The sequence below is a fragment of the Miscanthus floridulus genome, chromosome 8 (assembly GCF_019320115.1).
Source record: "Miscanthus floridulus cultivar M001 chromosome 8, ASM1932011v1, whole genome shotgun sequence".
Taxonomy (NCBI): Eukaryota; Viridiplantae; Streptophyta; class Magnoliopsida; order Poales; family Poaceae; genus Miscanthus; species Miscanthus floridulus.
In genome coordinates this window covers 98,233,491-98,250,986 of record NC_089587.1, presented here as the reverse complement: position 1 = coordinate 98,250,986, position 17,496 = coordinate 98,233,491, and the positions used below count along the sequence as shown (strand labels likewise).

Genomic DNA, 17,496 nt, shown 5'->3' with positions numbered 1-17,496 from the left:
AGGCTTCTTTAGAGAAGAAGAAGCAAGTCGACCCCAACACCTGTCAACACTGTGGGAAGATGGAACATTGGGCACAGGAGTGCCCAAATCGCAAGTAGGATAAGAAGGTTGAGGCTCATTTGGCACAAGCTGATGATGAAGATAAGGCCACTATCCTGATGGCGATGTTCTGTACACTGCACAACATCGAGGCTGAGGAGAGGGAAGAGGTGACGACAGTGGAAGGACCTGGGAAGGCCCTGAAGACTGTCAACCTCAATGAACCATGCGCCTAAGTCCACCTTGGACATGTGGGCGCCGACTAGAATCAGCGGTGGTATTTGCACTCTGGTGCTAGCAACCATATGATGGGCTCCAAGGCATCCTTCTTTGAGCTCGACAACGATGTTACCAGTACGGTGAAGTTTGGTGACGGCTCACAGGTGGCATCCAAGGATGTGTCACCATCATCTTTAGGTGCTAGAATAGGGAACACCATGTGCTAACGGATGTATATTACATCCCATAGCTACGTTCAAACATCATCAGCATTGGTCAGCTAGATGAGCGCGGTAGCGAGGTACTGATCAAGGATGAAGTCCTTAAGATAAGGGGTCGAGAGCAGCAACTTCTCACCAAGGTGAAGAGGTCCCTGAACCGGTTGTACCTGCTCGACCTAAAGGTAGAGCAGCTAGTGTGCCTGGCAGCAAGGCACACCAAGGAATCGTGGATGTGGCATGCTCGGTTTGGACATCTCAGCTTCAATGTGCTTGGTCGGCTGGAGAAAATGGTCCAAGGGCTACCCCATATCAAGCACGGAGGCAACCTATGTGATAGCTACCTGGCCAGGAAGCAGAGGAGGCTACCATTCCCAAAGGCGGCCAAGTATCGCGAGAAGGACGCTCTCAAGCTCATCCACGACGACCTCTGTGGGCCGATCACGCCAGCTACAAATGGTGGTTGGTGGTACTTCCTCCTGCTCGTGGATGATTGTAGTCTCTACATGTGGCTGCAACTCCTGACAAGCAAGGACAAAGCAACTGCGGCGATCAAGAAGTTCAAGATGCAGGCAGAGGTCGAGAGCGACAAGAAGCTCGGCGTACTCAGGACTGATCGCGGCGGTGAATTTACTTTGATGTTGTTCACTTCATACTACGTGGATCAGGGAGTGGTGCGACACCACACCGCACCATACTCACCGCAACAGAATGGTGTGGTGGAGAGGCGGAACCAGACGGTGGTCGGCATGGCTCGATCTATGATGAAGGCCAAAGGCATGCCGGCAAGGTTCTAGGGTGAGGCGGTGACCACGACGGTGTTCGTCCTCAACTGCGCTCCGACCAAGGCCCTAACAGGCAAGACACCATTTGAAGCTTGGTATGGGCGCAAGCCAAGCGTGTCCTTCCTCTAGACATTTGGCTACGTCGGCCATGTTAGGAAGATGAAGCCGAACCTCACCAAGCTAGAGGACAGGAGCACACCGATGGTGTTCCTAGGCTACGTAGAGGGTACCAAGGCGTATCGACTCTATGACCCATGCGGAGACAAGGTACTTGTCTCACATGATGTCATGTTCGACGAGAAGGCGGCTTGGGACTAGAATAGTCCGAGCATAGGGGAAGCTGGCGGCTTCACCAGCACCTTCGTCATCGAGCACCTAGTCATCCACGGTGGTGGAGACATTGGGAAAGAGGTGCCAAGCACTCTGGGAGGAGTGCTGAGCACTCCAGTGGTAGAGCCAAGCACTCCTAGGGCAGTGCCGAGCACTTCTGGAGGGATGCCGAGCACATCAGGAGTGGTGCTGGGAGGTTCTGCAGTGGTGGTGACCACTATAGGATGGGTGCCTAGCACTCCCGTGGTGGAGCCAAGAGGTCTTGCAGTGGTGCCGACCACTCCAAGACTGAGGCTGAGCACTCCTATAGTGGTGCCGAGCATTGCAAGAGTTATGACGAGCTGTCTAGAAGCAGTGCCGAGCATTGCAACTAGGGTGTCGAGCACTCTAGGTGCTGTGCCGAGCACTCCGGTGAAACAGGGAACTCCATCAACACTGATCGAGTTCGCCTTACCTCCAAGTGACATCACTGAGTTCGTGGATGCCTTCAACGAAGGTGAGGAGGTGTGGTTCCACAGGATGGATGACATTGTCGGCAGCATAAGGCCCTCAAGCCTAGTGGGTAGGCTACTCAATGATGCAGCTGCTTGTTAGCGTAGAGGAACCACCCATGTTCACGCTGGCCGAGCGCGATAGAAACTAGCGACGGACGATGCTGGAGGAGATGAAGGTGATCGAGGAAAATGAGACATGGCAGCTCATCGATCCACCTCCAGGATGCCATCCGATTAGCCTGAAGTGGGTGTACAAGGTCAAGCGGGACGAGCTCGTCGCCATTGTCAAGCACAAGGCGCGCCTCATCGCCCAAGGCTTTGTTCAGCGCGAGGGCATCGACTTTGAGGAGGTATTTGCGCCAGTAGCGTGTATGGAGTCTGTCTGTTTGCTAGTAGCCTTGGCAGCAGCAAAGGACTGGCGCAACCATCATTTGGACGTTAAATCGGCCTTCCTCAATGGCGAGCTGGTGGAGACGGTCTTTGTCAGGCAACCTCCAAGTTTCGCCATCAAGGGAAAGGAGCATAGGGTGCTCCGACTACGCAAGGCGCTCTACGGGCGGCGGTAGGCCCCACGAGCATAGAACACCAAGCTTGATGCCATACTGGGCGAGCTTAGGTTTCAGAGGTGTGCAACCGAGCACGCGCTCTACACACGGCGATGGGGAAAAGAGGAGCTCGTCGTCGGCGTGTATGTGGATGACTTGATCGTCACTGGCGTGCACACGGAGGACATCAATGGCTTCAAACATGAGATGGCGGCTCGTTTTCGAATGAGCGATCTCGGTGCGCTCTCCTACTACCTCGGCATCGAGGTGAGACAGGGGAAAGAGGAACTCACGCTCGGTCAGAGCGCATATGCCTCGAAGCTGTTGGAGCAGAGCGGCATGGCTAAGTGCAAGCCATGTGTGACTCCGATGGAGGAGCGACTGAAGCTGACGAAGGCTAGCACCACGGTGAAGGTGGATGCAACACTCTACTAGAGCATCGTCGGTGGTCTACGCTACCTAGTCCACATGAGGCCGGACATTACGTTCGTCGTGGGCTACGTCAGTCGCTTCATGTAGGATCTCAGAGAGGATCACTGGGCTGCGGTGAAGCGGCTACTACGCTACATGAAGGAGACGGTGGATCAAGGGATCATCTTTCCCAAAACCGGCGGGAGTAGGCTGCAGCTCACTGTGTTTAGTGATGCAGACATGGCGGGGGACATCGACGGACGACGGAGCACCTCTGGCGTGCTTGTCTTCCTCGGGCCGGCTCTAATTTTATGGTTGTTGCTGAAACATAAGGTGGTGGCGCTATCTACGTGCGAGGCAGATGACGTAGCGGCGGCCGTAGTGGCGTGCCAAGTTGTGTGGCTACGCCGACTGCTGGACGAGCTGACCAGCGTGGAAGCTCACCCACCAGCACTGATGGTGGACAACCAGCCCGCCATTGCCCTCGCAAAGAATCCAGTTCTGCATGATCGGAGTAAACACATCGACGTGAAGTTTCACTTTCTCAGGGACTGTGTCGATGGAGGGCAGATCGTCATCGAGTTCGTCGAAACTGGTCGGCAACTCGTGAACGTCCTCACCAAGCCGTTCGGACGTCTTAGACTCACGGAGCTAAAGGAGATGATCGACATAGATTTGGGGAAGAATTGTTAGAATAATCTACTGCTTTCCTTGTGTGAACACACAACAAGGAAAAGACGGCACCGAAAAGGCCCCCTACTGTGGTACTGTAGCCGCTGCAGAGACAGGCGCCGAATGGCTCACCTGCCGCACTGTAGCCACATGCAGGGACAGGCGCAGAAATCAGTCCTGCTGTGTTATCTAGTTACCGTTGCAGCATGTGCGTTGTACTAGGACTAGATGGATAGAGTTGTATAAATAGACTACCACGGCAACTCAGTAAAGAGAGTTCAGATTTGTCATCTGCCATACAGGGCTTCGGCCAACGCTGGTGTCCGGTACTGTGTGTATGCTCTGTTCTCCCTCTTCTTCAACTTCTAGCCATAGTGTGTGGGGACGGACCATAGTGTGTGGGGACGGACAACGCTTGTTCGTGGTCGGCTTAGCTAGTGGGTGCTCGGCAACACTAACGAGTGCTCGGTAAGACTGATGAGTGGTTCACTCACCTGAGCCAATGATCCTGTAGGCTAACAATAAATACCCATACTCATGCAATTGTTCCGCTGGCCTCCATCACAGCTAATAGCAACACCGTCAGACAACAGACTCCAAATCAATCTCCGTCTGCTCAACAAGGTATGAATGATTTCAATGCAGAAACCGCAGCTCTTGGTGAATCCACGACTCAGCCTGCAAACACGCCTACTGTCCATCCCGACCAACCAGAGGAACCGACGCCTGCTCCATCAGGTATGTCACTTTCACCGCCACAGGTGCAAATGACGAACAGGTACAGGATTTCCACACTAGCTCTTCTACAAGGCACTAGATGCTATGTTGATGCATCTACTACGCCGGACCAACCAAATTCGCCACCAAGGACGGCCGGTCTTGGTGTCTTCATCCTGAATTTCCAGGCACATCCAACCCAGACGATCTACATCAAGGCCAGACTTGCGGCATGCACCTCTGTGCTCATGGCCGAGGCTGCTAGCCTTGCCATTGCTTCCTTAGTTACTCACAGTTTGAATATCAACTACTGCAACTATTTGTCGGATTGTGAACAGTTGGTGCACTTCCTCAACATGGCTGATCTCTCCAACCCTCCAGACTGGAGGATTAAGCCCTTCAGCCAGATCTTCTCCAATCACTCAACAACCAGGTCATCCAGGATCCTCAAGATCAGCAGGCGCCTCAATACCACAGCTGACGCACTAGCGTGCCAAGCTGACAGCACTCATGACTCAAACTTAGAGACCTACTGCTCTTATGAGCATTACCTTTCCCAGTGCTCTGTAATTCAAGCTCTACAATCTGTAGACTTGCCTAATGTAACCATACTTGCAGCTCGCTGCTGCTAATAATAAAGTTGACAAACAGAGATGCAGTTGAACCATGAATGCTTTGAGAGGACATCAATGCTTACGGGCTGGCTGAAGATACATTTCCATCGAAGCTGGGCCAGGTTATCAACCCAAAACACAAATCGGTTTCGACTATGTTTGCACACATTTATCTTGGTCCAGAGCACTTGAACCATGACTGGATTCATTTCCTGGTTGACACTTCCATGCCTGGAGTTTCACCCTAGTTCGATGCATTTTTCTACTAGCCCGGCCTGATTTACATTTAAGTTTGGCAAATTAAGGTGAGGAATGCATCAGCATACCTGATTCTGTAACCTGTTGCTCAATCCTCACCATAGGGTTTACTGCTAGGAAAAGAATATTCGTCTTGTTCTGCTACACTACTTCAGCAGTACTTTTCAACGAACGAACAGTATTTTTCTCTCACAACATTTCATCATAAGCATCAGCATAAGCCAAATTGTCAGAACAGCTCAGCCACAGCCAAGAAGAAGAAGAAGAAGAAGAAGAAGAAGAAGAAGATATGACTGGTTCTCATCTCAGCCAGCAAATGGTTGGCTTTATGATTGCATTTGTAATTTTATTTTATATTCCCTGATAATCCCACTTTTCATGATTTTTAAGCAGCCATACGTTACAAGCTCAATGTAATTGCAACACAGTAAAAAAAATATTGACAACATATATACCACCTTCATTGCTTCCGTAGGTACCGTTTGGTTTTGGTTGATAATCTAGATAAAAAATAATCTGATGTGTTTTATTTAGATTCTACTAGGATCTAGCCTGTTTGGATGAGATTCTAGGATTTTTATTTCTATACCTAATAATAAAGAGGTAAAATTTCAGTCCATTTTTTTTGTCTGTCTCCCTCTAACTACCAGACAATAGAGAGTTTCTTTCGTCCGGACTTATATATATATATATATATATATATATATATATATATATATATATATATATATATATATATATATATATATATATATATATATATATATATAGAACTACTATCCTATAGCTGGTTACAAAATAACTTATTCTGTAGCCACTTTGAGTTACGATAATTACTATGTTAATTTATGAGATTATAGTAACTTCTTACTAAGTGGTTTACTACAACGTTATGATAAAATACCCCCGTGTATTATAGTAACCCAACTATAGTAAATATATATTGACATTATCGTAAATTAGTATATAAAATTATGGTAAATAAAGGTGGCTACAGAATAACTTATTCTGTAGCTGGCTACTGAATAGCCTCTCCCTATATATATATATATATATATATATATATATATATATATATATATATATATATATATATATATATATACTACAACTAAAAAGAACAAAACGTGGACATCTTTTGGTGCGACATTTGTTTTGGTTCGTCCGTCTGCCCACCCCGCGCGATAGAAAAAGAATCTGCCATCCCTGCGATCCCCGTCTGCTTTGGAAGAAACAAATCGATCACCTGAGGCCACGTGCATGGAAGGAAACAATAATCATGCATGGAAGGAAACAATAATCATGCTTGGAAGGAAACCATAATTATGTATGGAAGGAAACAATTTTTAAATAGTGGTCTTCATTTCGGAGCCCTTCATGCAGTTTAATAATGGCTGGGGAGCTAGGCTTGCGAGAACTTACTCTTAATTGGGTTGCTAGCTAGGGATGTAGCACTTCAATAGGTGTTTTGGTTGAGTTCTACAATTGCCAAAAATTAATGATGCTGATAAGATTGACAATTCTGTAACTTTACATTACCTTTCTTTTTTAAAAAAAAGAAGGCAAATGCTACTTATGGTTCAATCCATGTTCTTTTTGTTGTTTTGATTTGATGCCCACAGCCCACAATCCACATGTTAAATTTCAGATGTGTTTGTAAAGAATCAAAAGGAGTTGGCATAATGCTAATATTTCTTATCATCTTTTCCATTCTTTATATTTATACTAGGTAGCGTGCCCGTGCATTGCTACGGGATAACTAACAATTTATACTAAAAACACACGGATCACACGACAAGATAACAATACTATAAAAATTAAATACCAACGTTAAAGTGACATTTAATCCAAAAAGCAAAGTTTATGAATTTAACACAATCACGGAGTGCGCGGCGTCGCAGGCTCACAAACTCTACTTTATAGATATTTCCGTGATGCGGCTAAGATAATGTTTTATATTGGCAGGAAGAAATCTCCGATATCCATTTCTTTCATTGTAATCCATTTATCTGGACAATGCTTGAGGTGAGGGCACAGTTACAGTTTTTAGTAGCTTTGCGATATTGTCCGAAGCTATGAGATGATTGATGTCTTGCAATGATCCTTTCATTAATTTAGTTTTCTATCTATGTTTAATTGTTTATTCAGTCTATTTTATAGGTACGCTAGTAGATAATGGATGACAAAATTCAAACATCCATAATTTATCTCTTTGACTTTGAGCATGAGTTTTGTTTTTATTTTTTAATTGATATATTATTCTTTTGTTTTTACCGTAGCGTTATCACGGGCATGCATGAAAAACAAAGATGTCTTTACACTGCAGAAATCTTTCAAGAAGATCATGTATAGATTATTCTTGTATTGAATATTATATATATACAATCAACTAAATATTCTAATTAAACTACAAAATTTTGAATTAGGATACGGGGTAAGACATGCAAACAGATATTTCAAAACTACCTGTAGAGTCCAAAGAACTTAATAAATAAATCTTTCTAGAGGCAATGTAAATTTTCTCTAATCTTTTATTTGGTGTAGTTAATGTTATCATAGTACCCGCATGTATTCATGAGAAATAAATCGTGGACAAAATATGGACACTTTTTGGTGCGACATTCCAACATGGGCCCATCGTCCTACCAATATTCTTGAGGCAGATCACATAAAGAATGAGAGTCCCTCTATGAGATTGCTCACAAGAGACTCAAACTTATATATCTGATCATGGTAATGTTGAATTGCTTTGCATCAAAAGCATCGGCAATGATAAATGGGGAAATAGGTTTTAGTATGCATAGTGGAGAAAAACTCAACCTTGGTCTTCTCAGCAGCTTTTCTGAGCTTTTGCAGTGCTAACTTGTCCTTACTCAGATAGTCAAGAGGTGCACCATAAAATTATGCACCACTAAGAAAAATGTCACCATTGGTTGCTTTGACCTAAAATATGTGTCAAAATTAAGAATTATAACACCTAATTCAACATCTTAGAACAGACACTCAAGTAGATACCTTATTCTACAATATATGTCTGTGTGGAATAGTCCTAAATCCACACATATTTATACGGTGAGTATAACATACTTTGTTTTAAAAATTTATGAGAGATTTTTTTAGACACACAGTATTATCCATGTGACAAGCACTAATATTTACATATATACTCGAACCTGTGTGTACAGGATTATATGGAGATACAGCGAAACTTATTCATGGATTTATTGGTGCATGAAAGAAATGGATATCGGATAATTCTTTCTGCCGATATAAAATATTATCTTAGCCATATCATGAAAAAGTCTATACAGTAGATTTTATGAGCCTACGACGCCGCGCTCTCTGTGACTGTGTTAATTTCACGAACTTTGCTTTTTAAATTAAATGTCACTTTAACGTCAGTATTTAATTTAACAGTATTGTTATCTTATCGTGCGATCCGTGTGTTTTTAGTACAAAAGATTTAGTTGTCTCGTAGCAACGCACAGGCACGCTACCTAGTATATATATAAAATAATCCTTGCTCATATAAGTTTGAATAGCTCTTCTCTAGCGCGATACAGAGTCCGATTCCAAAACATAAAAAAAAACATTATGCGTGAACATGTTTTATATAAGGTAATAACGTGGATGAGTAGAAATCCTAATAATCAAATAGATCTCTATTCTTGACTAACCTAGGAATCATATCCTCTCTTACCTTTCACGATTTGGTTGTCATGATAAATAATTCTACTGTATATCTCATGTGTTTTTAAGGTAACATGGATAAGTCACTACTACAGAATCAATTTTTAGGGACGGCTCGTAACCATTTATAGGGGTCGTTTGGCCAGCCGCCCCTACCAAACTGTCTCTACAAATCATGCATTTGTAGGGGCGGTTCCCAGGCCGCCCCTACAAATCGATTTATAGGAGCGGTTGTAGTACCAGGTGCCCCTACAAATAGGTATTTATAGGGGCGGTTCAATCTAGAACCGTCCCTACAATATGTTTTTCTGCTAAAAAAATTAAATTTACAATTCAAAATCACGTTGCCGAACGTCCCACGACCAACGTTCTGAACCGCGTTCACGTTGCCAAACGCCCCGTGACCAACGTTCGCGTTGTCGAACGCCCCGCGACCAATGTTTCGAACCGTGTTCATATTACCGAATGCCCGCGATCGCGACTACAAGCACAAGAGTATTCTATAAACTACAATTATAAGTCCAATTCACAAGAATATATACAATCCACCATTAAATATACAAATTCCATACACATTGTTATCAACGTCCTAGAGCTAGCCTTTCAGTCTCACGAATGTGTTGGTACTGAGGATTTGTACCTAACTCAAACTCTCGGTCATGATAGGCGCCTCTGACGTGTACAATCTGGTCCAATATGAAGTTGCAAAGGTCGCCGATGAGCTCTAAGAGTTGGTCATCCTTGTATGGGTCTCTTTTTATTCCTTTCTCTTCTCTCCACTACAAGAGAACAAGTTTCGGTTTAGTATTTCATACCATGTACGGAGTTTTTATACTACGGGTGAAGAGGTTCAAACTTACCTTTAAGGGGTGTCTCCTGTAGGCATCGGTGTTACTCATCATAGAATATATATAGTATCCACAATGTACACTCCCAGGGTTCTGCTTGGGGCACTGTGTGTTTTGCATATGAAAATGTTAAGTAATGCTTTTGATAGCCATATAATGGAGTACTGAAGAAGTAAGTTACACTTACCGCACATAGTGTTTTCATAGCCAATTTTTCCTTTCTTGCTAGATCATGCCTTCCATGATGATTAGTGACATAGAACCTAAATGCCCTGGTTGAATTATTTTAGCAAATACAACTTGTTAGTATCCAAAAGTGAACATTACAAGTATGTATACAAACATATAAGCTAATGAGGATTGTCGACATGTATACGTCTTGAGAATCAATATGAAGTCTTTGTATGTCACCGTGTCCCTATCTAATGAATCAAAGACCCATGCCATGCTCCTCCCGACATCGATGGCTATACAAATCCAGTGGTTGCTGCATGGATTTAATCATAGAACTAGATAAGTTCTTTTGCATCGAATAAAATATATCGAACAAAGCTTTAAGTATAGAGTTGAACTTACTCGAAGTTGTATGGTAGCCATATAGTAGAGTGTTGTTGGAGATTTTTGAAAGCCAGGGCAATGTATGCCGTAACCTTAAAGGACTCTTTCCTTAGTTTCGTCGTACGGATGCGCTCTTTCTCCCGAAGAGTCTTTGCAACAGCTAGCTCTTTGGTATATAGTGTCCACCATTTAGGGTAATTAAAATTTATTTGGGCTATAGCTTGAGGGTCTACATACCCGGCTTTCACACTTGGCATTTGTTTGACAATGTGCCCTTGCATTCTACAAATCACAGCGTGGGTTAGTTACAACAAAATTCAAAGATTACATTCATATTATATCGGGAGGACAAGAACTTATAGGCACCCCGTGCGAATTAGATTCATCTCCATTTCTCCCAGGTGAAAGCATGTCTGCATGTCATTGAAGTCAAAGACAATTTTCTCGGATGGGCTTCCAAATGTGCCGGTGGGAAAGCATGCTTGTACAAGATCTATGCTCGTTAGGAGAACACACAAGTACCAATCATGGAACCTTCTCATTCCAAGTGGTAGGCGCTGGATGTGCTAGTTTGGTAGGAAGGGCTTGCCTCTTTTATATATTTTTGGGCAATCCTTTGACCATTTGATGGCATCAACATTTGGATACTGCTTTGCTGTTTAGTGGAGTTTGCTAGTGATGGCCTCCTCAGAACCCCGTGATGGGACTTTTTTAACTTGGTTCTCAGGCTTGAACTAGTCATGGGAAAACCACTTGGACACCGATGAGACATCTTTGATCGGAACATAAACTAGCCTTATGGTGATTGGATGCTTCTTTCGAAGTTCCCATTCAGGCACGTCCTCATCTTCTTGTGCATCACCTTCTTCAGGAGGCACTTGTTATTCATGTATCGGCTGTGCTTGTTGAGAAGACTATGGTATCTCATGATGCACTTGCTCGGTATGAGCTGGAGAAGGTTGTGGCATCTCATTAGGCACATGCTCACTAGGAGGCGGGGAAGAATGTGGCATCTTAGGAATGTGGGGGTCACGAGACGGTGAAAATATCTCCCCGACCTCAACAACCCGCTCCAAATTTGGGAGAGGGGGAGGCGACGAAGAAGCAGTCAATATAATGTTCCGTTTGTGCTAGAGAATGAAATGCCCCATAACGTCTCCGAGTAACACCAGCTCCTCAGGAGTTGCATAGTCTATTCTCCACTGCATGAACTCAGGCTTCACTATATGCACCTCGACCCTAGTGTAGTCCAGCGGTATCTTATTATTGTGGTGTAAGCCACCGGGAGGATGTGCCACACCTATTGCCACCTCCATCACAGTGTTCTGCCAGCTGCTGAGAAACACCAAGGTGCAACTAGTTGGTTCCCATATGTGATCGATGAGGGTTGTGACTGCAGTGGAACCTTGGCTGCTAGGAACTTTCGGAGGGCTGCCAACTAATGCCAGTTCTCCCAGTGGCGTCACTAATATCCATGGCTCCGTAGATAGTCCTTGCTCCTTCAGCGCCTTCGCAACTAGAGCCTTCACTTGGAGCTTAAGATAAGTCTCCCAGTCTCTACCATGTTTCTTGTACATGTGCCTGTCCTCTTTGAATCCTTGCTTCTAGGTCATCCTTTTCCCTAGCCCCATGGTGCACCCTGTGTGCTCCTTGTTTCCTAAGCCAAGGCTAAGCTCGTCCCTCTCTCTAGAAGGATTGAATGAGCCCTTCTCCTTGTCTTTAGCATATTTCAGTATCCTTGATACTGCCTCTTGGGTCTCTGGCTTATCAAACTTAAGATTACCACCGGATGATTCTGTACTCCTCACATATATCTAGTTCCTTGAGCGTACCTTCAAATTCATCACATCGATATTCCCAGCAGCTGCAGCCTCTTCATCCATCTTCCTAAACTGCTTTTCCTTGGCATAGTAGCCACCGGGGCCTAGATGATGGTGGTGTTTGTTCCTCTTTGCTAGCTCGGTGTTACGGGCACTGAGCTCCAATGCCTCCAGTGAAGTCTTTTGAGCCACGAGCTCCTCTCATTGACTAGGAGTTATTTTATCGAAGTCATTGAAGGGAGTTAACCCCTTTTGGATATACTTCGTGTTGAGCTCTGACCTCCACGTCGGAATGACTCTCCCATCATCTTGATAGCATTTTTTTTACCAATTCATGCTTACCCTCTAGAAATCTAAAATTGAGCTTCAGCTGCCTATCTCATAGTGCATTCTTTATGTTCTTTAGTACCTCTTTCTAGTTAGGGATTGCTGCGTTCAATTTATCTCTTACTAGGGCCCCGATCGCATTATGGAATCGTCCTCTTAATTCCTTCGGCTCAAGGATCTCCCCTGCTTGCTCGACCTCCATTATCACATAGCATGCCTTATCTGGATATAGATTTCCTTTTCTATCCCCTCGTTTCCTCTTAGGCTTGGTAATCATGGTTGTGTCTTGAGGTTGTGGAGCAGAGGCATCATGATCCGTCTCTATGGCTGTTGCCTCTGCTCTCCTTTCCTCTACTCCGTCTTGTCCAGCGAGATGTCGCCAACGTCGACGTCGTCTTTTCTGAGTTTCAGGAGGGACCTGTATATATGACAGGTCAAAGTGTTAGTAGAGGTAACACAACCAAAGCTTTAGCAAAATTTACAAGCTAAGGCTTTTTCCCTACCTCTTCGTTTGGGTCAAAATCCTTGTCCAAATCTTCCACCGTTGGCCTCCTTCTGGCTTCACGTGGGAAAGGATCCTTAGGACTTTCATATCCCTCTTCTGAGTCATCATCATCATCCTCTTCTTCTTCGCCTTCAGCAGCCTCTCCTTCGAGGCCTTCCTCCTCGTCACACTGCTCCTGAGTAAGCATCACTTCTAGATCCTTTTCTACCTCGTTATCGAACTATTCCTGAGTAAGCTGGTCCTCTAGTGCTTGCTCCTCAAGGGTTGGCTGCTCATCATGCTCGGGGCATCGAGCTGCACTATCTGGTGTCTGCGACATTATTTCATGCTTTGTTCTAATAGATGTAAGAAAGTGTGCTTTAGGTACGTAAGAAGGTATAAGAAATAAAAAAGGTCTATAAAATAAAGTAGTCCTATAAAACAACAATATGTCAAAAAAACAAGAAGTAGCAGAGGCCTCAGAAACATGTCAATCATCATCTGATCTTGAACTTGGAGCATCAAAGCACCATAACAGAGAAGAGAGGAGAAGGTAATGTAGGGGCGGTTGCTAATGATGCCAAGTTCCTCACAAGTTCTTGATCATTAGCTCATATTCCATATAATGTATGGACTTGGACAATTTCATCATCGGCAAAACAAAGGAGAGGAGAGGAGAGGGGAGATTTGGCAAAAAAAGCAACATCTGCTTAACAAACATAGTGCAGCAGCTGATGGCAAAAGACAGGACAACAAGTCCTGGGCGAGTCCTGGGAGATTTGGCAAAAAAAGCAATAGCAGCCAACAGTTAGTAGCTTGGAGTAGCAAGTAGTAGTAGTAAGTAGAAAGTAGTAGAGTAGAGTAAGTTTAGCAGTAGAGTGGTAGCAGTAGAGTAAGAGCAGCAGACACTTAGGAGTAGCAAGTAGTAAGAGGAGTAGTAGTAGGAGTAGTAAGAGGAGTAGGAGTAGGAGTAGTAAGAGAGGTGAGGAGAATAGAGAAGAGAGGTGAGTAGAAGGGAGAAGAGAGAAGAGATGTTTGCATATCATTTAACTCAGCAAAGGAGCAGCTACTACTGCCAAACAAGAGAGAAGAGAGGAGAAGGGAGGTGAGAGAAGAGAGAATAGATGTCTGCACATTATTTAAATTAGAATAGGAGCAACTGCTGCTGCCAAACAAGAGAGAAGAGAGGAGAAAATAGAAGAGAGGAGAAGAGAGGTGAGTAGAAGAGAGAAGAGAGGTCTGCATATCATTTAACTCAGCAAAGGAGCAGCAGCTGCTGCTAAAAAAGTAGCAGTGCAGCTATTGCCATATAGGAGAGTAGTAGAAGCAGCAGCTGTTGCAAATGACAGGAAATGAGTTCAAGCACTTAAGTAGTAGAAAAATAGCAAGACATGATAACTTAACTGAAAAACTGACTGATAACTCAACCTTTCTAATGCTTAGGAAAAGCACTAAAACTACAGTGTGCAATAGGAACTAGTTTTGATGTTAACATAGCAAAGCAGATATTATACCAAACACACATAACATGGTGAGACTTCTGTAAAAAGTGAAGGAAAAAAGGAAAAAAAATTAAGAGATCTGTACTTCTGACGGGTACATATGTTCAGTGTTTTAAATTTTATTACTGCCATTGCATGAACGATGAATCTTCCATTTTTTGTAGAGTTTTGGGGCCATGTCTCATCTTTCATAAAGATGAAAGGACAACAATTCAGATTACAGTGCAGGGTTTAAGTCAATCATTTTGAATCCAGAACAAAACCCAATAAAGGGCTGCCTTACAACCATGACAAACTACCAACATTTGTTACAAGAAACCACATCTCTCCACAACCTTCTATGCCCTCCAGCTTCTGATCCACAGAAATTAACAAAACTAACGCTTGATGGAGGCACTCTGCTATTTTTGCATTTATGTTTGGTTTGGATCCACACTAAATTGAGACTAAACTAACATGAATTAATGGAACTCAAAGCAAAAATCTAAATTGGCAAACATGTAAAACTATGTCCTCAATGTTGTATATACAAGAAATTTTTCTGAATGTATGTATTGCATTTGATTCTGTTTGGTGTTTGGGTGGTATAGGAACTGTCACATCATTCTTTTTTGTTTGGCATTTTTTTACTAGTTTCTAAAATATTTGTCTTGCAGCTTTGTGGTGGCAAGTGCAGACTTGTCTCTCAGGCGAGCAGAGGTGGAGGAGAAGAGGGACAAAGTGCATAAGGAGTCAAAAGCACTACTTGATTACATGCGGAAGGCCATAAACAAGATTACTGAGCTGAAGAAGTGAGTGGAAACCTGTTCATTTCATAGTTTGAGTTCTCACTCGTTAGTTATCATTGTCACCTAGATTTCTGTGTCAAACATGATAAGTACTTATGTTGTTTCTAGGATGCTGGAGAAATTTAAAAATGATGTGGAGAAGCAACAAGTAGAGCAAATGACGGATTGGCAAACAAAGCTTGTTATGATGGACTCCAAGGAACGACAATATATCCTCAAAGTCTCAAATTATAAGGTGAATAGAATTTTGTATTATTTATATTAGGAGTTGGCTTTTGCTTGTGCTTCTAGTTCTTGATTTTGACATGCTAGGTGTGGACGACAATCACCTAAATCGAAACTGTCAACTAGTGCAATAGCTTGTAAGCTATCAATTTCATGTATTGGTTAATTATTAGGTACAATAATTATAATACATGATTGTTGAATAGAATGTGCAACACCCAAATCATCTTAGATAGGGTATTTCTAGATTTTAAGAAGCTTTGATAGACTTAGCACAACTGTTATGCAATTATGCAGCCAACCTTTATAGACATAGCTTTAAGCATACCTCATAACATGGTTTTGAACCCAAGGTGGATTATTTAACAAGTTGAGATATCAAGAATTAAGTAAGCAAAGGCTTGACCGAGCTATTCTCGTCTTTGTACAAAGTTTCAGAAGGTCATATGTAGGAGACCAAGCCATGCATTCTTCAAAGTTTAATAAACAATTATTCTTTTTTTTCTCTTTTGATGGGCATAGTGCTGACTATAAATCATTTATCTGAACCTCAACTGATTCAAGTCAACTCAGTTTTCAATTTACATCTTAAATCATATATGCAGTGTCTACTTTTTTTTGCTCAACTGATTCAAGTCAACTCAGTTTTGCTCACTAACCATTCATCCTACTGGAGACATTCTTGTATGCATGCAATAGAGAAGAGGGAGAGAAAGGGTGAGGGAAATGAGCACCTGGCGGGAGTCGCACGTCAGATTGAGAAGATATGATCTAGGCGGGGAGTTTGTCACCGGTGGGCTCAGCTCCTCCAGCAGATTGAGATGTGGCGGGGACTAGTGGAGGCTGGAGATGAGGTGCCGGCGACGCGCATAGGTTGAAGACGACCGTCAACCACCATGCGAAACAAAGCTGGAGCAGGTCCTGGGGCGGGCAACCTGCACAGGGGAAACTCCCCACACGGGCTGTCCTGGGGCGGTCGGCCGGTCAGGGCCAACCACCGGGGCGGGCGGTGTCCGGGGCCAGGCAGCTGACAGGGAAGGTGGTGTGGAGGCGAGCAGGTGGGCGGCGGCGGCGGGGCCTATGGAGGTGGCGTGCGTGTGAATGGAGCAGAAGCAGAGGGAAAGAGAGCGACTTTGTATTAGGTCTTCCTACACTTAGTGCGCGGAGGCCGCCCGCCGGTGGAAACCCTAGGGAGGCACGTCGCCGGCCGGTCGAAAACCCTAGGGCGGGGAGGAGCAGGTGCGTGGGTGCTGGGAGGGGGTGCGGGGAGGGGAGGGGGCGCGCGGGTGCAGAGATGGGGCGCGCGGGTGCGGGGAAGGGGTGCGGGCCGACGTCGGCCGGGAAGGGGCACGGGCCGGTGTCGGCGGGGCAGCCTGATGACGTTGGAGGAGAAGAGAGCACCCAACAGCAGACAACACCCGTGCACCCTTGGATTTATAGTCGGGATGATTTGTAGGGGCGGTTCCTGATCCAGCCGCCCCTACAAATGCATTTGTACGGGTGATTCCTGATCTAGCCGTAAAGGTCATTGTTCTTATATCGACTAGCCCCACACCGGGAATATTTATCCAGTGACTTGAACGTTTCGCCATGAAAAAGTATACAGTGGTTGGGGCATGTATGGATTTTTTCAACCCCCATTGTCAATGTACTTATGACCTTCTTCGCTTGGTATGTGTTGGCGGGAACTGAGTTTGGTTGTGGTAGCACCCATGACAGGAGATGCAATAGATCATTGAAACTACAGTCTGACATGCCGTACTTAGCCTTCAGGATGAGCAGCTCAAGCACAAAACATAGCAATGTCCAATGTGTCGGACAACCCTTTTCAACACCATACACGGTCTCCTTCGATGCTTTTGTCACTCTTTCCAAAAAAATTTTGGGCTATTTAGTAAAATCCCTAGTCCAAAGGCTCGAATCATGTCCTCCAAATCATCTTTATCCCCGAC

The 17,496-nt window shown here is 44.4% G+C and overlaps 1 protein-coding gene across 1 annotated transcript; it reads left to right on the top strand.

Moving 5' to 3' along the window:
- The first annotated feature begins 4,678 nt into the window (after window positions 1–4,678).
- On the top strand, window positions 4,679–16,645 carry LOC136469619 (AUGMIN subunit 1-like). The gene is made up of 4 exons (XM_066467739.1): window positions 4,679–4,863; window positions 15,188–15,322; window positions 15,428–15,554; window positions 16,454–16,645. Exons 1-4 carry the CDS (start codon window positions 4,679–4,681, stop codon window positions 16,643–16,645), a joined length of 639 nt encoding a protein of 212 aa, XP_066323836.1.
- Window positions 16,646–17,496: the final 851 nt, after the last annotated feature.